Genomic DNA, 18512 nt, shown 5'->3' with positions numbered 1-18512 from the left:
AAGTGCAGCAGCGCATTGTGGGAACTCCTGCTCGCTGTCGCCCCGTGTCCGCCTCTCCAGTCATCCCGTGGTCCGCTCCGGCTCAGCTCGGCGAGCACCCCAGGCCAGACCCTACGCTGAGGAATCCCATCGAGTTACGCTGTGCGCGGCAGGTGATGGGGGCCGCGACGCCGCTGCGGGACGTGCACCAGGGCCTGGCTCCGCCAAGCGGCGGCCCCGCGCGCGTGGCGCTCCTGTCGGGCCACTATCTCTACTACCACTACGGCTGCGACGGCCTGGATGACCGCGGCTGGGGCTGCGGCTACCGCACGCTGCAGACGCTGTGTTCCTGGCCCAGGGGCCTCCCCGCTAGCGTGCCGGCGCTGGACGCCGTGCAGGCCGCTCTGGAGGACATGGGTGACAAGCCCCCAGGCTTCCGGGGCTCCCGGAGCTGGATCGGCTGTGTGGAAGCCAGCCTCTGCCTGGACCACTTCGAGGGCCCTGTGGGGCGCCTGTGCCACGTGCCCCGCGGGGCTGGGCTTCGGGGGGAGCTGGAGAGGCTCTACTCCCACTTCACGGGGGGCGGGGGACCCGTGATGGTGGGAGGGGACGCGGATGCCCGCTCCAAGGCCCTGCTGGGAGTCTGCCTGGGGCCTGGCGCCCAGGCCTACGTATTGATTTTGGACCCGCACTACTGGGGCACCCCGAAAAGCCCCAGTGAACTGCAGGCCGGCGGGTGGGTGGGCTGGAGAGAGGTGAGCACAGCCTTTGACCCCAACTCCTTCTACAACCTGTGTCTGACTAGTCGGGACTCCGAGAAGCAGCCACCCACCCTGGACTGAGGGCCTGGGGGCCCAGAACTGAACCATCCTTGTGTGCTCCTCCTCGGGGCTCCCAGCAGTAATAAAGTGGCCCTAGCAGATCCAGGCGTTCTGGGCTGATCTCAAAGTGATCAAGGACACGGAGTCACTACTTGAAGTGCTTTTACTGGCAGTAATGCTAACGTACAAAAAGTTCTCAGTGGATGGGACAAGGCAGTCACAAGTACAGACAACACTAGTAGGGGGGCTCAAAAGAAATCCACATCATCGGGGGCATCAAGGTCTCGGTACTCCACAATGGCTCTGGGGTCTCCTCGTACCATCCTGTGAGGTTAGAAAGGCAGATGAGCATGAATGAGGCCCCCAAGTCTGAAGGAGGCAAAGATGGACATTTGGGTGCTGCTCACCTGTTGCGAGGTTTTCCAGGATAACCTCCCTGGCCTCGGAAAGCGTCATAGTTCCCTCGGCCAGCACCATAGGGAGCGTGGGGATAGGGAGGCCCTCCTGTGGGGACTGCAGGGCGGACAGCTCCTGCTAGGAGAAAGCCACAGTTCACCCATAGCCTAGCTCAGCCTTCTTCCTCCAGGCCCCCTTCCACATAGCCACCAAGCTCCTTCCATCTCCCTCCGGAACTCTGAACTTACCCCCATAGCCCAAGATGGGAGGCCGGGGCTGACCATAGGGCATCAGGCCCTGTGGTGTCTGGTGCGGGTAGGGGAGTCCCGGGGTCAGGCCTGGGGGGAGTACAACATGGACAGGGACATGAATTACTGCGGGGGGGGGGGGGCAAGGAAAGACAGGACAAATATGACCTGAGTAGGTGGGGAATGACTGCCAGACCCCCATGGATCGTATCTTACTCTGGGCAGGGCCTGGTGGCTGAGCTGGCTTGATCTCTGGGAGAGCCGGGCGCTTGGCATCTGTGAGGAAGTTGTTAAAAAATGCCACCTCCTTTTTCACTTCCTCAATCTTCTCTGCATGCTTGTTAAAGATGTGTTTGCGCACAAACTCTGGACCCTGGGTAAAGAGGAGAAGGTCAGTCCAGAGACCACATGGGTTCCTCACTCCCACACCCAACCCAGAAGGTCCACAGCCCCCTCCTCCTCCCATACCACCATCTAGCCCACCAATTCTCCCTGGCATTCCAGACCTTGAATTTCTTGCCACTGAGAGGACATAGCCACTTATCCTTGCCCAGTTCCTGGGTGTTGGAGGTGACAAACTTTTCCACTTCCTGCTCAGGGTCTTTGCGCCCCATCTTCTGGGCTTCTTCCTCTGAGAGGGATTCCCGCACGCTCAGCAGAGGAGTCAGCTTCTCCTCGAAGGTCTTCTGCCATTCCAGCACTAGGTTGGAGAACAGAGGTAGGTTGGAGGAGGTAGCCAGGCACAAGGCAGGGAGGTGGGGACTGGCCAGTGGAAGGGAATGGTACTCACCCTCCCCGTGACTGATGCGATTGGGAGGCATGGGACCCCGAACATGGATGATGCCACAGCGGTTGGGCATCTCATCCTCATTGGGATACTCGCAGGTGTTGTAATAATCCAGGGAATGCACAATGCGCAGATAGAGAAGGAGCTTGTCCAAAACCTGGGGGGGCACAGAAAGCCTGGTCACCACGCCAGCCCTCCACCACCCACCATGCTGTGCTTGCCCCATGCCCAGCTGTGGATGGTACCTTGATCAGCTTCTCGTCGCGCTCCACATTTATCTCTGCCGGGTTCCCTTCCTTGGGAGGCTCCTCAGGGGGGGCCCCTCCGCTGCTCCCCAGCAGTTCCTCCTCCTCAGCACTAACTTCCTCTATCAGGTAGTCGGTGATGTTCTTCAAGATTGGGTTTTGCGAGGGCAGACTCTGGTGGTGAAAAGACAGTGTGGAGGCAAAGCCCTCGGGGTGGGGACCCGGGGAGCCATGGCTGAAGGCATATCTGAACCTGTTCCACAAGGCTATGGTGACTACAAGGGTCTGTACCAAAGAAGCTGCCACCCAGACACCACAGGGCTAAACCCGTGAGGGAAGGCTGAGTCCCAGGAGGCATGTACGGGGGAGTTACTGACTGTGGGTAGAGTTGGCAGTGGAGGTGTGCCAGGCTCTGAGGCCCAGAGCTGCGTCCTGTCATCCAGCGTGTGGATCAGCTTGGCGGCCAGCTTGATGTCGTTGCGCACAATCTGCTTGTGCTGTGTGATGCCATTGATGTTGCGGACGCGCCGAGTCAGGTCCCTGTTCACACCGGGGCTCAGCTCGCACTCCCGGAGCTGGAGGGACACAAAGCACAAAGCTGACCACCTGCCCAGGAGCGGAGCTCAAGAGAAAGCATTTGCTCCATCCAAGCCAGCAGGCCTGGGCAGAGACAGGAGGGCCTGGCCCACAAACTTCCTCGCACTTACTCGGATGTTCTGCAGGTTCCAGCAGATCTCCTTAATGTTAACGCTGCGGTCAAATGTCACCCAACCGCGACGGAAAAACCTGCATGAGGAAGTTAGATGAGCACACAGTCCTGGGCTCCCCCTGCACATTCCCTCAGTGCAAGCATCCAAGTACCGTCTCACCTCCTCTCAGGCTGGGGCTCTGACAGGGCTACACGCATAAAGCCTGGGTATCTCTTACACAGCTGCGAGAAGGGGAGCAGAACCGTCACAAGTGATTCCAGGACACACATCTCTCTCCCATCTCCACTGCCCCTCAGAACCCCAAAGAAACCTGGTTTCCTTTCCTTGGGCTATATTGGGGATAGAACCCCAGGCTTCCAGTGTGAAATGCCTTTCTTTTAAACCTTCCCATGCTGGGGGGGGCAAGCAAAAGTTGATGAGCTTAAGAACAGTTACCACCCAAGGGCCCTCCAAGGGTGGGCCGTGGAAGGGGAGCCCCCCCAAAGGGCCAGACTGCCTTTTCTTTTTTTTGGCCAGTCCTGGGGCTTGGACTCAGGGCCTGAGCACTGTCCCTGGCTTCTTCCCGCTCAAGGCTAGCACTCTGCCACCTGAGCCACAGCACCCCTCCTGGCCGTTTTCCATATACGTGGTGCTGGGGAATCGAACCGAGAGCTTCATGTGTAGGAGGCAAGCGCTCTTGCCACTAGGCCATATTCCCAGCCCCGCCAGACTGCCTTTTCATAGGCAGCCGTGTACCCCATCCACAGGACCCACTTCCCCACTCACAGACGTGATCTCGGCCCGGGAGATGTTAGGCGCAATGTTGCGCATGAAGAGGGAGCAGGTCTTGTGCAGCGGCCGGGGCTTGCACTCCAGCGCCGCTGTGTCCTTGGGCTTCTCCTTCTCATCTTCCTTGGGCTTCTCCTTCTCCTTGCCTGCATCTTCTGTGCATGAACAAGTAGGGGTTGGTTGGAAGCTGGCACTGCGCAGTAGGAGGCAGCTCCACATCCTCCCCTTCCCTGGCCTGTGCAGCACAAAGGGAAATTCACCAGCCTCCTCCTTCTCCTCCTCCGCCTGGCCGTTCTCAGACTCAGACTCGGACTCAGACACACTGCCCTCATCGAAGCTGTCGCCGCCACTGTGCTTTCTGTTCCGCTTCTTGCTCTGTGGGTGCCAAAGGAGCGGGTGGTGTCAGGCCCAGCCAGGCCCAGCCCCAAATGCCAGCCCTATGCAGGACACCGGATGATTACCTTTTTGGCTTCCTTCTCTGAGTCTTCTTTCTTCTCCTCGTCTCCATCCCCTTCAGACTTCTTCGTTTTGTCATCACTCGAATTGTCATTCTCAGCCTACAAGTGGAAATGGTCACTGGAACTGCCTTTTACCTTTGTGAGGCTCCTCTCACGCCCCCTCAGGTGAACCCCGGCTCCAGCTCCTTGGCGCCAACAGCCCACCTGTTTGCCATCCTCTTTTTTATCATCCTTCTCATTGGCCTTGCGCTCTCCATCCCCCAAGCCTGGGCCAGCCCGGCCTTCCTCTTTCTTGCTGGGCTCTCCTGGTTTTCCAGCCTGCTCCTCCTCCTCCTCCTGTTCCAAGATGCGCAGGTCATTCTCTGTGCCTCCTTCCATCTTAATCACAGCTGCCAACAAAGACAGGTGTGTTCAGTCTGAGGACCTGCCTTCTGCCAACTCACTCCAACCCCGTAGGCGAGACCCTGTGAGTGCCACACCTGCATCCAGCATCTTGACGATGGCATCTGCTTTGTCTATGTCCAGGAGGAGATTATCAAACCAGCCACTCTCCATGAGGGACAGGAAGACCCTCAGCCGGTTCTGCAGGCCCCCCCGGGCTTCCTGCCGACGCTTCCCCACCTCGTCTGGGTGGTACTTAGACCGAAACCTGGGAAGGAATCAGGAGGCAAAGAGAGCAGTCACCAGAGGCCCCAGCCAGGTTGTGGGGAGGGGCCCAGGAAAGGCAGGGCGAAGCCCCCATCCTCTCACACCCACAAAAGGTCATAGAGCAGAGATTAGGGGAGAGGGGTGCACTAGAACCACCCTACACCCCAAAAGGAACCAGAGGTTGTGCTCTGAAGTGATCTGGGAGAAACACAGGAGCTAAGGACTCTGGGTTTGGGGAAGACAAAGGGCCACAGGGTGGGCCAGCCTCTGCAGAACACCGACAGGAAAGGTGTCACTCCCCAGAGCTTGAAAAGAAGTGAGCAAACGACAGGCCCCAGAGAACCCCCTCTCCTGGCCAACCCCAAACTAGTCACCAGAGGTGCTCCCGCCAGCTCCCTGCACCCAGGTGGAGACAGAAGGAAACCTGAAGTTCATTGGATAGAAAACGAAAATCAAAAGCAGGGCACCTTTCCATCGGGAAGGTGAGAGGTAAAGGGACAGGAAAAGATGGAAGTGCCCAGAGCCTGAGGGACTGCCCACAGGGGAGAGAGAAGGGCTGCTGGGTTACGGTGGAAGGTGGAGTGTGAAAAATAAAAACACTGCATTGGTGCATGGTGGAGGAGAGGGTATTAGGAATATAAGAAAACAAGAAAGGGGAAGTGTGAAAAAGGCCCAGAGATTTAAAACAAAGGGAAAACCAAAAAACCAAACTGAGAAAACAGAAGAAGGAGGAAGGTTAGGCAGAGCAGGAGCAGGGAGAGAGAACGACAGGCATGTGAGAGATCAAAACAGACACACAGAGTGACCAGAGAGGGGACAGAAGGACAGGACAGAACCACAAGTTGAGCAGAGGAAAGGAAAGCTGCAGGCGTCACCTCCACGATCTTTACCTTGGCTGCTTGGTCAAACAGAGCTCAAGATTTAACTAGTGGCGCCCAGGGCCCATTCTGGCTGGCGGGCGCCGGCTGGCTCCTGGCTGGGGCTCCCGGCCCAGACGCCCCAGCCCCGCGGGACTGCGCGGTGGGGGCCCTGACTGACTGACTGCCTGAGTGATCACATTCAGCTAAGCTGCTGCATTGTGCACAGCAGTGCCCTGCCTGTCTGCCTGGCCGGGACCCGAGCGGCTCAGCCCAGGGGCTCATGTTTGGGCTGGGTATGGTGGGGGTGGAGGTGGGTTTGCTCCGAGCTCCGTCGATGAGCGGGTGTAGTTCCCAGTTCTGGCTCTTTTCAAGGAGGAGGAGCAGAAAGAGGATGAGGAGGAGGAGCAGGAAGGGGGGAAAAGATGGTTGATTAAAATTAAAACATCCACAAAAGGAAAAAAAAAACGCATTCTTTTTCTGTCAAACGGCCCTGAGATCTTTGCTTTTCTCGTCTGGATTCACTGGTCGCCTTTGGGAGGATGCCACAGCAAACAGGTCCTGGTGACGAGACGGCCCAGTACCAGCAGGTGAGAGGCAGACTGCCTGCTGCCCCAAGGGCCAGCTGCCCGGAGGTGTCTCAGTGAGGACAGTGGAGAAGGGAGATGCATGGGGGCAGTCACTGAAGTAAGGAGCCCCTCAGCCAATGCTGCCCCGCCCCCTCCCGCAGGAAGTCCGGGCCTGGGGGGAGGGATGAGGACGGGGCTGCAGCAGGGGTGGGCAAAGGTGGCTGGGAAGGAGCCACTCACCACTCCTCATCTTTGTGAGCTAGGAAGAAGTCCTGCATCTGCTGCCTGCGGAAGTCCAGCTTATAGTCGTTGTAGCGCTTCACTGCCTCCGTCTCATCCACAGAGTCGTCCAAGGAGAGGAGGAACTCCTTGAAGCTCTTCATCACTGGCGGCGGCACACCCAGGTCGATCTCGGCGATGCTGCCCAGCCTGCAGGCACCAGGCAAGAAGGCATGATTGTGAGGGAGAGGACACCGTGGCCATCCCCACAGGCATACCTGTGCCTGCCCCACTCCCTGGCTCCAGCCCACAACCTGGCAAGCAGGTCCCTGTGCCCAGAAACCCAGGTCTTTACCTGGCTTGGATAGGCAGTACGTGGTGCTGCATGATGTGGACATCTGGGTGGCCCCAGGGCTGAGGAGGGCCATAGGTTGGGCCCCCACCGCCCCCAGCATAGGGCATCTCATAACCACTGTGGTAAGGGTCAGAGCTGTGCTCATCCCTGGACGGGGAAGAACACAAAGGTCAGGAAAGCAGGCAGAACCCCCTCTCCCATGCACAAAGGAGGGCCAAGGGGGCAGGGAGAGGTCTGAGGGGAGCAAGGAATGCGGGGTGTACAGGAGGTGGCTCTGGGTGGATGGAGGGAAGCGCAAAGCCATGCGCCCTCACCAGTCTCGCCGCATGCGCTTCTGTGGTGGGCTGAGCTCATGGCGTGGGGGAGAGAACCGCTCCCGCCGATTCCGGTCATAGTCTCGATATTCTCCCCGACTGCGGCGCTCGCGGCCCCGGTCCCACTCCCTGAGGCAAGGACAGTGGTACTAATTACAGGTACAGTCCATGTACCAGGGTGTCTCAGCTCCAGGAGGCTGAGGGAGGAGAATGAGTTTCAAGACAGCCTGGGCTCTGCAGCAAGGCCCATCTACACAGCCAGGGCGTGTGGTGCCGCTCCTGCTTAGCCTGTCCCAGGCTATGTGACATCAACCCCCATCACCACAAATGCACTGCACCATCAGATCCCAGCCCATGTGGCTCTTGTGGGAGCACACAACTAAAACCAACTGAGCCAGCCTCCCACCCAGCTCACCCCTAACCTCCCCTGTCACAGCCTATACAGCCTCCCCTGACCTCTCCAGATATTGCCCTGCACTGGTCCCTTCTGCAATGCTATTCACCCCCTTCCCCGCTCTCAAGTCATCTCCCCCAAGCAACATGAGCTAAAAAGGCAGCGAACCACCCTGTCCAGCTTCTCCTGGCTGGCCAGTGAGGAGCAGCTTCATCACCCCTCACCCACGGGGGGCAAGCATGCAGCCCCACTCAGAAAACACGTGGCTGATCATGTCTGTCAGTATTTATTTCACTCCACATTAAGACCGCTTACCTATTTGTCTTAAAATTAGGAATTAGTACAAGATACATCATTTGGGGGGAGGGGGTAAATGACCACCCTTTCCCCTCCTCCAAAAGCTAACAGGGCAGAATTGTCTTGTTTTTTATAATGTTAAAAATCTCTTCAAGGGCTGGGGATATAGCCTAGTGGCAAGAGTGCCTGCCTCGGATACATGAGGCCCTAGGTTCGGTTCCCCAGCACCACATATACAGAAAACGGCCAGAAGCGGCGCTGTGGCTCAAGTGGCAGAGTGCTAGCCTTGAGCGGGAAGAAGCCAGGGACAGTGCTCAGGCCCTGAGTCCAAAGCCCAGGACTGGCCAAAAAAAAAAAAAAAAAAAAAAAAAAATCTCTTCAAAGACTGCTTTAGGCTGGGTGCAGGTGGCTCACACCTGTAATCCAGGCAATGTAGCAGGCTGACATCTGAGGATTGAGGTGCACAGCCAGCCCAGGCAGGAACATCTATGAGACTCTCATCTCCATTTAACCGCCCCCCCCCCAAAAAAAAAAGCCAAAGTGGAGATATGGCTTGAGTGACAGAGCACTAGCCTTGAGCAAAAGCTCAGGGACAAAGCCCAGGCCAGAATTAAACCCCCCAGACTGGCAACCCCCCCCCCCAAAAAAAGCCTTCCTTAACAAAAAACAGCTTCCACATTTGTTAGCATCAATTGTTTCTCAAAACCTTGAAGACTAGCTGAACCTAAAAGCACATTGTTGAACATCTTATACTAGCCATTGTCCTATTGTGCTCTGTGAACAGCTCTTGGTGTGCATTACCACATAGTATCAAACTATAGTATTAACTAGCATACTACTAATCTCATCACAAGTCTTCAAGCACTGGGAAGTTGCCAAGCTCACATTGATAAATAAAAGTTTTCAAAAGTCGGCTTTCACTGGAAATATTCCGACAAATACTGAGGACTCTCCTCAAAGAAACTGCTCCCCTTAGTTCATTCTCAAGGGTATGTGAAAACACCACTCAAGACCCCATGGTATGGGAAAAAGTACTTCAACACCCAATTCCAAATTAGTCCACAATTGTTCTTGATCAAGATATAAGAATGTCACAATCAAATTCTTCACATTGTACAATTACAGTTACATGCTACAGGCAGTTACATGCTTTCTGCACACTTCTACTTTCCTCCTGGCACTGGAAAGATTGAGGCTGGGATGTGACTTTGTATAGAGTTTGTGTGGCATGTGTAAGGACTCTGGGTCCACCATCAGCACCACCAAAGGACAAAGTTTACATCTACCTATAACTCCACTTAATACAGACACTGGTGGTTCACATCTGTAATCCTAGCTAGCAGATCAGTTTGAAAGCAGCAGGACCAGGAAAAGTGTGAGTCTCTACATCTCCAACTAACCACCAGAAAACTGAAGCCAGGCTGTGGCTCAAGTGATAAGAGTTTCTGCCTTGAGTGAAAAAGCCAAACAAGAGCACAAAGCCCCCAGTTCAAGTCACAGTACTGGTGCACGCAAGCAAGCATGCACACACACATAAGCATGCATGCATGCATGCATACAAACACACACACACACACACACACACACTTCTCAGAAAGCTAGCTAGGAGCTGCTTCAACAATCAGTTAAACACATTTGGCAATCAATGCCCAAAGACTCTGCAAGATGTTAGGCAAGACAATGACAAATTGAATCCTGTCTTGCCAAGGAAAGACTTCAGTCTGGTCAATTCCACAGCCATCAGCTTTTTTTTATTTTTTAATGAACCTTTTCAATATTTACCAACCAAAATAGGATGCTTTTGGTGGCTGTATAAGTCGTACTTTTTACGTACACCCCGAATTCGTACTTCTATCCTTTGTTTGGATCTTAAGGACATTGCAAAAATGAAGCCACTGGTAGTTCTTTGCCAAGAGCAGAGCGCGGCCCAACGAGGGGCTGGCTGCATTCTAACTTGTCAACCCAACGCGATCATGCGGGGAGAAGCAGTGAGGACGCAGGGGCTCGGGGTCCCCGTTGGAGTCCCGTGTCCAGGGGCGGCGTCGCCCATACCTGTCACTCCAGTCGTCGCCTCGCCGTCGTTCATCTCTTTCCCGGGATCGGTCGTAGTCGCTGCGCTCACGCCTGAACTTGTCCCTGCGCCTCCGGTCGTACTCGTCGTCGCTGTCACCCATGTTGCAGTCTGCAGAGACCTAGGGCCCGGGGGGGGGGGGGGGACAAGGAAGGCGCGACGTGACCCACACGGGCCGGGGCGGGGGAATGCGGCGGCACCGCACCGGGGAGGGGTGCACGGCCGCCTCCCTTCCGCCAAGGCCGACCAGCCAGGGACCTGGCAATTCGCGGCCGGTGGCGGGCTCAGGGATCGGGTTCCGGGCTCCGGGGGTCCCCGCCCCGCCCTCCCGCCCGCCGCGCGGCCCGCAGCCCCTCCCCCACCTGGAGCGGCCGCAGCCGTTAGCACCGCGCGCCCGCGGGCGGGCGGGCGTGTCTTCCGGGCACACCACAAGGATGGCGGGAACGAGGGGAACGCGGGGCTGGGGGTGGGGGAGCGGGACGGCGGAGACGGAGCGGCAGCCGCGCGCCCGCAGCACCGCACGCAGGACACGCACCGCAAACCAGGCCCCGCGAGGCCCGAAAGATAAAAAGAGAGGGAAGCGAGGGATGACGGGAAGGGCGGAGCCAAGGAAGTCTTGCGCACTTCCTCAGACGCGAAGGCGCGAGCAGCGATAGGGACTACGGCAGCCCAGCGGGACCACGCGGGATCTCGCGAGGGCGGCAGCAGGTTCTCGTGGGCCAGGGAGCGCTTCCTCCGACGGAGGCCAAAGGTCAGAGGTCAGAGCTGGCACCACCTCCATCTCCTTTCTGGAAGTGAGTTCGCGTCCGGAACGGCGCGCTTTGAAGACATCTCGACCTTCTCCGGGCACCAGATCCCGGCACTTTAAGAACATGGAACAAGCAACCATTTTGCAATACGTCCTTCCCACCATTTTCTGCACCGTTCAGGGAACCAGCCTTTTTGATTTTTATGCCAATCCTGGAGCTTGAACTCAGGGCCTGGAGGCCCAAGGCTGGAGCTCTACCGCTCTGAGGCACAGCCCCACTTCCGGCCTTTCTGAGTGCTTTATTGGAGAGAAGAGCCTCAGGGGGACTTTACTGCCCCAGCTTCGAGCCTCGATCCTCAGATCTCAGCTTCCTGAGTGGCTTGGATTGCAGGTGTGAACCATGGCTCTGGGCTGAGAACCAGCCTCATTAGCACTGCACACACCATTTACAAAACCAACCAAAGGCACCCCATGTGCACTCAGGACTGACCTGTCATTAACGTCAGCGCTCTGATGAGAGACTGTGGGTTACAGGCCTGAGCCACAAGCAGCGTCTGCCAGCCTCAGGCTGAATGTCCTCAAATCCCTTTGCAGTGAGTTGAATGTGAAGTTTATTGGGAAATGTACCTTTCCTGAATGTGTAGCCTTGCTTCCAGCACTTAACCAGGGTTGATTTTTGCCCCAAACTATGCAGTTTAGTACAGCTAGCTTCCAGTGGCTCAGGCATATAATCCTAGCTACTCAGGAAGCTGAGATTTGGAGGAACAAACTTTGATGTCAGCATGGGCAGAAAAGTTAGTGAGACTACCATCTCCAAAATAACCAGTGAGGGGCTAGGAATATGGCTTAGTGGTAGAGTGCTTGCCTTGTGTGCATGAAGCCTTGGGTTCAATTCCTCAGCAACATGCACAAAAAAAGCTATAAATGGTGCTGTGGCTCATGTGATAGAGTGTTAGCCTCGAGCAAAAAGAAGCCAGGGACAGTGCTCAGGCCTGAGTCCAAGCCCCAGGACTAGCAAGAAAAAATAAAAAACCCAAAAAACAGAAAACGAAATCAGCAAAAAGCTGGACTGGAGATGTGGCTCCAAAGGTAGAGTACCAGGCTAGCTGGAATTAGAAGTATGCCTCAAACAATAGAGTGATGACCTTGATTGAAAAAACTAAGGTACAGTGTCCAGGTCCTGAGTTCAAGTCCTGGTACCAGTACAAAAAAAAAAAAAAAGCTGGGCACTGGTGGCCTGTAACCTAGCTACTTGGGAGGATGAGATTTGAGAATCAGAGTTCAAAGCCAGCCCAGGCAAGAAAGTCTGTAAGATTCTTATCTCCAGTTATCCACCAGAAAAACAGAAGTGAAACTGTGGCTCAAAATGGTAGAGTGCTAGTCTCCAGTATTTAAAGAGCTGAGTAACAGCATCCAGGACCTGAGTTCAAGCCCCACAACTGACAAAAAAAAAAAAAGAGTGAGGGCTGGAAGTGTAGCTCAGTGGAAGACTGCTGGCCCTGCATGAGTGAGGCCTTGGGTTCATTCATCCCCAGTAATGAGTGACAAAAAAATACATAACATGGAAACAAAATTTAAAAAGGAACCAGATCTAAGAAGGCTGAAGTCCTGACCTTGCTTCAATCATTTGAGAAGTTTGCAGTCTGGCAGACAATAACAACGTCTGTGTTTATATTGGGCTGCCATGAGCTCAGATGAGACAAGTCTTTTATAAACACTTGAGGGGTTATTATTTCATGAGTGGGGTAAGAAGACACAGCATTTGGCGACACATTGTAATGGTAGCTGTCAGGGACGGTGACGTATGGCTGGGGCCGAGCAGCAGGTGCTCCTTGGAGGCTCAGCAGTCGGTGGTGACGGTAGCTGATAGCTCCTGGATGCGCCAGGCGCTGCAGGCCTTGCAGAGGATGTGTCCATCCAGCGGGTAGCAGCCCTGACACTCACCCTCAGAGGACAGCAGCAGACCACACTCCTGTTGGAAGAAGCAAGCGTTCTCTCTCTGTGCCCTTCCCTGCACCCCTCTCCCTGCAGGGGCCCTGCAAACCTCTCCCTCTGGCCCTGGGCCCCTCTCACCTCACACTTGTAACAGCCAATGTGAAAACTGCGATCCAGAGCCACAATTCTCACCGTCTCCTCCTGACCTGGCTCGGGCATGATGGCTCTACCACACACCGAGCACCTTGGGGCAAACTTCCTGGGGGACAGAAGGGAACAAGAACACTGTGAGGCTTCACAGTGGGAAGGACTCACCGCAGAACCCTGAGGAGATGGAAGGCAAGGAGGAGCCAGAGACGACTTCTTGGATCATAACAACAATTGTGAGTGATGTCGGAGAAGGGAGAACCTGGCACTTCTCAGGAAGCTGAGATCTGAAGATCACAGTTCAAAAGCCAGCTAGGGCAGAAGAAAAAAGATATCTGATACTCTTCCCTCAAGGGAACTAGGCAAGAAGCTGGATGACTCAAGCAGAAAAGCACCATCCTTGATCAAAAAAGTCAACTGACTGGGCTGGGGATATGGCCTAGTGGCAAGAGCGCTTGCCTCATATACTTGAAGCCCTGGGTTCGATTCCCCAGTACCACATATACAGAAAATGGCCAGAAGTGGCGCTGTGACTCAAGTGGCAGAGTGCTAGCCTTGAGCAAAAAGAAGCCAGGGACAGTGTTCAGGCCCTGAGTCCAAGGCCCAGGACTGGCAAAAAAAAAAAAAGAAAAGAAAAAGTCAACTGAGAGTGTGAGGCCCTGAGTTAAAGCCTTAGTATTGGCAACGAGAGAGGAAGGGAGAGGACAAGGGACTGAAAACAGGAGGTGCCAGTGGGACATGTCAGACAGGTGATATATGGTTGTGAAATAGTCTGCATCTATAGTCACAGCTACTTGTGAGGCTACTTGGGAGGATCAGAGTTCCAGAGTAGCTTAAGCAGAGAAGTTAGTGAGACACCCTCATCTCAGCCAGAAAGCTAGACATGGTAGTGCAAGCCTATGATACCAGATACAAAAGAATAAAGGATTAAAATGTGAGGCTAATCCTAGGCAAAAATGGGAGAAAAATAAAACCAGTGGCTCATGCCTGTAAGTCTAACTACTAGGCTGAGATCTGAGGATCGTGGTTCAAAGGCAGGCTGGGCAAGAAATATGTGATTCCTATCTCCAACTAACTAGCAGAAAAACCAGAAGTAGAGCTATAGCTCAAGAGGTAGGGTGCCAGCCTTGAACAAAAAAACTCAGGGACAGTGCCCAGGTCATTAATTCAAACCCCCAGGATGGTACCACTCACACACAAAAAAAAGGCAAAAAAAGACTGAGGGCATAGTGCAAAGGCTTAAGTCATAGAGCACCTGCCTAGCAAGCACAAGGCCTCAAGTTCGCAGCCCCCAGTACCACAACAAAAAAAAAAGAGTGAGCCATTCTGAGACAGGGCGAGGCCCAGGCATGACCTGTGGAAGTCTTCAATGCAGTGGATTTGGCTGGTTGCATCCACGGTGAAGGGGATGCCGTCCAGGCCGCGGTGGCACACCACGCAGGTGAAGCAGCCGGGGTGGTAGGCCTTGCCCATGGCCCGGAGGATCCGGTCCAAGATAGGCTGGGAACATGTGGAACATTTCTCCAAAGTGGCCTGGGGAGAAAACAGACAGGAAAATGAGAGGAGAGAGCACTGGCACACCGCCTGCCTGCCTTGCCACCTGCATTCTGGACCCCCTGCCATGCCATGCCATGCCATATCTCATTCACATCCCAGCCCTGTGGCTTTCCACATAATGAGCTCAACATATCTGAGCTCCTGGTTCCCTATGAGAATCAATCTAGTGATATCTGCTTCCCAGGGGACCATGGGAATGCCACACATGGACTTAGCTCCAAAATGCCTCTTTATGTATAGAGAGCTGTTGGCCGGGAGGCTGAGATCTGAGGACTGTAGTTTAAAGCCAACATGGCCAGAAAAGTCCATGAGACTCTTGTCTCCAGTTAATCAACAAAAACCCAGAAGTGCAGTGTGGCTCACACGGCTGCAAGCCAACTTTGAACAAACTAAATGAGAACAAGGCTCTGAGTTCAAGTCCCACAGGGAAAAAAAAAGTGGGCCAGGAGTTTGGCCTCGTGGTAGAGTGCTTGCCAAGCATGCACGAAGCCCTGGGTTCAATTCCACACAGAAAAAGCCCGAAGTGGCGCTGTGGCTCAAGTGGTAGAGTGCTAGCCTTGAGCAAAAGGAGCTCAAGGACAAGGTCCAGGCCCTGAGTTCAAGCCCAGGACTGGCAAAAAAAAAAGTAAGGGATTATTGGTAATCCTCTCCAGAAACTAGTATTTAGCTCCTTCCTTCCTTTTTGGTGTTCAAATCAGGGCCTCAAACTGACTAGGCTAGTACCACTTGGGCCATGCCCTCAAGCCCTGCCTTTTGCAATTTATTTTGGAGTCTGGCAGTTCTCAAATCTCAGCCTCCTGAGTAGCTAGGATGATGACAGGCATAAATCACTAGTGCCTGGCCAGTTAAGGTCTTAGGAAAGCTGGTGTATGATGGACAATCCTCCAGATCTCAGCTTCCTAAGCAGCCAGGATTACAGGTGTGAGTCATCAGTGCCTAGCTTTTAGCTGCTTACCTCCTCCCCGCTTCCCCCTTCAAGCCTTCTCTTCCTTTGGCCTTGACTATCTAGGTCACCTCTGTGCCTCTACCACACCAACTACTTACCACATAACAGCTCTCACAATAGGCCCTCCTCTCCACCGCGTAGAAATGCTGGCCTCGGAGCTGTGCCCGGCACGTTGAACACACAAAGCAGCCAACATGGAAGACACGGTCCAGGGCCACAACCCCAGCCCCATCCCCAACCACAACTTCTCCACAGCCGCCACACCGGCCTGGAGACAGGGAGAAACAAGGTCAACCTGCTCAGACCCAGGACAGCAGGTCAGCGGCCCTCTTCCCTTCCCTCTCCCACCAACGGGGCAACTCACCAAAATACTCCCCGCTAGGTGGGTGGCTCATGTCCTGCACCAGCTTCTTGGTGAGTCTCTCCAGCTCCTCCTCCGGAGGCTGGCTCAGAGGGCCCTGGAGAATGAATCTGATCATCAATATGAATGTGGTTCCTACAAAACTCCCTCAGGGGTAACCAGGCAATTCTACCCAGGGGCCCACCAGTGAGCACCTCAAGCCCCTCTCTCTGAACTCTGTGACCCTTGACCTGTCACTAGTCCAAAACCAAGACCTTGGCCAAGGACTGGTGGCTCATGCCTATCATCCTAGCTACTCAGGAGGCTGAGATCTGAGGATTGTAGCCCAGAGCTAGCCCAGGCAGAAAAGTCCATAATACTCTTCTTTTTCTTTCCACAAGGCTTGAACATGGGGCTTGGGCACTGTCCCTGAGCTTTTGTGCTCAAGACTACCATTATACCACTTTGAGCCCCACTTCCAGTTTTCTGGTGGTTCATTGGAGATAAAGAGTCTCATGGACTTTCCTGGCCAGACTTGCTTCAAATTGTGTGATCCTCAGATCTCAGCCTCCGGAGGAGCTAGGATTACAGGTGTGAGCCACAAGTACCCAGTCCAAGAGATTCTTTATCTCCAATTAACCACTAGAAAATCAGAAATGGAGCTGGGCTCCAAGTGGTAGAGCCCTAGTCTTGAGCAAAAGAGTTCAGGAACAGTGCCCAGGCCCCACCAACTCCACAGGACCTTAAGCCCTCCTCCAGCCCCCCAATCAGTCTCATAGTTTCTGACTTAACCCCCCTCCCCAATGCCTAGACTTACCTGATGCCCATGCCCGCCTCCTCTTCCTCCTCCTACTGGGCCTGAGACCCTGGCAACTTCCTCTTTGCTTCCTGGCCCTGGCTCACGGTGGTTCCTGTAGCCAAGCCCCCAGACTTCGCCGCGGCCTGGGAGTGGGAAGTGAGGGCCCAGGAGGGGCCCAGAGGCCTGCGGGGCCCCTCTCCTGGGGGGGCCGCAGCCTCTCACAGGTTGAGCTACTTTCACTTGCACTGGGAAGGCTGGACCAGCTGGGGTGCTGGCAGTAGCATAGGAGGCTGGAGTGGGGCCCCCATAGGGGGATGCTGGGAGCAGCGGGGTTGGACCAGTCCCTCCATTGGACTTCAGGGAGCCAGGACGGTAGGCAGGGGGTGGAGGGGGGTCATAGGCCTGGGGAGAAATGCAAAGCAGCTGCTATGAGCAAAGCCCATTTTCGGACCCAGGGTGGCAAGTTTCCCAGGAGAGCCTGGGCTGGTTTTTCTGTTTTGTTTGGGGGTTGTTTTTTTGGTGCTAGTCCTGGGATTTGAGCTGAAGGCCTGGGCCCTGTCCCCGAGCTTCTTTAGCTCAAGGCTAGGGCTTTAACCCCTTGAGCTGCAACTCCACCTTTATTTTTGATGTAGTTTACTGGAGAAAAGAGTCTCTCAGGCTTTCCTGCCTGGGCTGGCTTCGAACCAGGATCCTCAGATCTCAGCCTCCTGAGTAGCCAGGACAGCCATGAGCTACCAGCGCCTGGCTGAAGGCCCGGCTTCTGACAGGGCATAGCCCTCCTGTGGCTGACAGGCCTATCTGCTCCAGGTTTCCTAGCACGCAGCAGCCACTGCCCCACCGGAGGAGGGAGAAGAGGCTGGGCACAGGGACTGGAGGGTGGAGGTCACCTGTCGGTCTGGGCGCCGTGGAGGAACATGACTGCGACCCCCATCCAGCTCAGCCAGCATACAGGTCAGCGAATCTATCTCAGCATCCAGACTTCCAGGGCGCAGGCACCCCCTGCTGTCTGGGGGGAGCCCCTGGATGAAGTCAAAGCAGGGAGAATAATGGTGGGTTACAGCTTGCCCTCTCCAATGCTATGTCCCACACACCTCACCGCCAGACCCCACCCCTCCGTCCTTACCTGTAAACGTTGGGGTGCCCCATGGGACCCTACCCAGGCGGGACCCCGATCCTCTGGTCCCCCAGAGGGCTGGTAACACTGCTCAGATGGGAGGGGGCAGAAATTGACCCTGGGATGGGGCTGGAGCACTGTGGAGGAGGGACAGAGATGAAAAGGGGGGGGGGTGGAGGAGAGGGGCTCCACGCCTCCGGGCCCTGCCCTTCCCCTTACACCCGGGACGCAAAGCAGGGGTGGGGGGACGGGGGGTTGTGGGGCCCGACGGCCGGGGGTAGGGCTGATGCAGAAGGTGGACCTGGCCCGGTCAGGAGCGCGGAGGGCAGCGCTGGGCAGGGCGCCCCAGGAGCGGCTTACCTGCGCCGAGGGGCGGCGGCGGCCCTGGGGGCCCCCGGGGAAGCGCCCTCCCCTGCGGCGCCCTGGCCGGCTCCGGCTGCTTTGGGGGGAGCCAGGTGGGCCCCGACATGGCCCGGAGCTGAGGGGCGCCCAGGAGGCGTCAGGACCCCGAGGAGCCCGGGCTCGGGGGCCTCGTGGCCCGCTTCCTGGCCTGCACTTCGCTCGGGACAACAGCAAAGAAACTTTTTCTGGTTTTTTTTTCCTCCTTCTTCCCCAATTTTGGGACAGCCACGCCTCCCGTGACGTCACCGCATTCCTGGGGGCGAGTCACGTGGCTCTCAAGGCCCTAATCTGCAGTCCCTCCCTCTCCCAGCCCCCTCCAGCCTGAGGGGGTGTGCCACTGGAGCGGGAGGCGCGGGCCGGGAGGGGGGGCGCTGCTGGGTAGAGAAGC

General features: G+C 55.7%; 3 protein-coding genes across 7 annotated transcripts; 1 reads left to right on the top strand and 2 right to left on the bottom strand.

Moving 5' to 3' along the window:
- Positions 1 to 47: 47 nt before the first annotated feature.
- On the top strand, positions 48 to 878 carry Ufsp1 (UFM1 specific peptidase 1 (inactive)). Its single transcript, XM_048368499.1, has one exon. It carries the CDS (start codon positions 156 to 158, stop codon positions 819 to 821), a length of 666 nt encoding a protein of 221 aa, XP_048224456.1. The 5' UTR covers positions 48 to 155; the 3' UTR covers positions 822 to 878.
- Positions 879 to 949: 71 nt separating this feature from the next.
- Positions 950 to 10707, bottom strand: Srrt (serrate, RNA effector molecule). 5 transcript variants are annotated; one of them, XM_048368444.1, is made up of 20 exons: positions 10499 to 10707; positions 10118 to 10257; positions 7375 to 7503; positions 7061 to 7207; positions 6727 to 6915; positions 4892 to 5061; positions 4617 to 4801; positions 4416 to 4511; positions 4215 to 4329; positions 3952 to 4109; positions 3346 to 3407; positions 3184 to 3262; positions 2854 to 3051; positions 2477 to 2650; positions 2235 to 2388; positions 1951 to 2144; positions 1661 to 1817; positions 1445 to 1546; positions 1208 to 1334; positions 950 to 1124 (listed from the first exon to the last, which is right to left on the bottom strand). In XM_048368444.1, exons 2-20 carry the CDS (start codon positions 10237 to 10239, stop codon positions 1049 to 1051), a joined length of 2634 nt encoding a protein of 877 aa, XP_048224401.1. In that variant the 5' UTR covers positions 10240 to 10257; positions 10499 to 10707; the 3' UTR covers positions 950 to 1048. The 5 variants fall into 5 exon arrangements, with proteins under 5 accessions (XP_048224401.1, XP_048224418.1, XP_048224424.1 ...); XM_048368461.1 differs by having other exon boundaries at positions 1445 to 1534; XM_048368467.1 differs by having other exon boundaries at positions 1208 to 1331; positions 1445 to 1534.
- Positions 10708 to 12533: 1826 nt separating this feature from the next.
- On the bottom strand, positions 12534 to 18331 carry Trip6 (thyroid hormone receptor interactor 6). The gene is made up of 9 exons (XM_048368476.1): positions 18083 to 18331; positions 17732 to 17859; positions 17496 to 17627; positions 16627 to 17010; positions 15834 to 15927; positions 15568 to 15737; positions 14321 to 14499; positions 12958 to 13078; positions 12534 to 12856 (listed from the first exon to the last, which is right to left on the bottom strand). Exons 1-9 carry the CDS (start codon positions 18189 to 18191, stop codon positions 12725 to 12727), a joined length of 1449 nt encoding a protein of 482 aa, XP_048224433.1. The 5' UTR covers positions 18192 to 18331; the 3' UTR covers positions 12534 to 12724.
- Positions 18332 to 18512: the final 181 nt, after the last annotated feature.

This window comes from Perognathus longimembris, chromosome 1 (assembly GCF_023159225.1).
Source record: "Perognathus longimembris pacificus isolate PPM17 chromosome 1, ASM2315922v1, whole genome shotgun sequence".
Classification (NCBI taxonomy): domain Eukaryota; kingdom Metazoa; phylum Chordata; class Mammalia; order Rodentia; family Heteromyidae; genus Perognathus; species Perognathus longimembris.
This window is presented reverse-complemented; position numbering and strand designations above follow the sequence as displayed.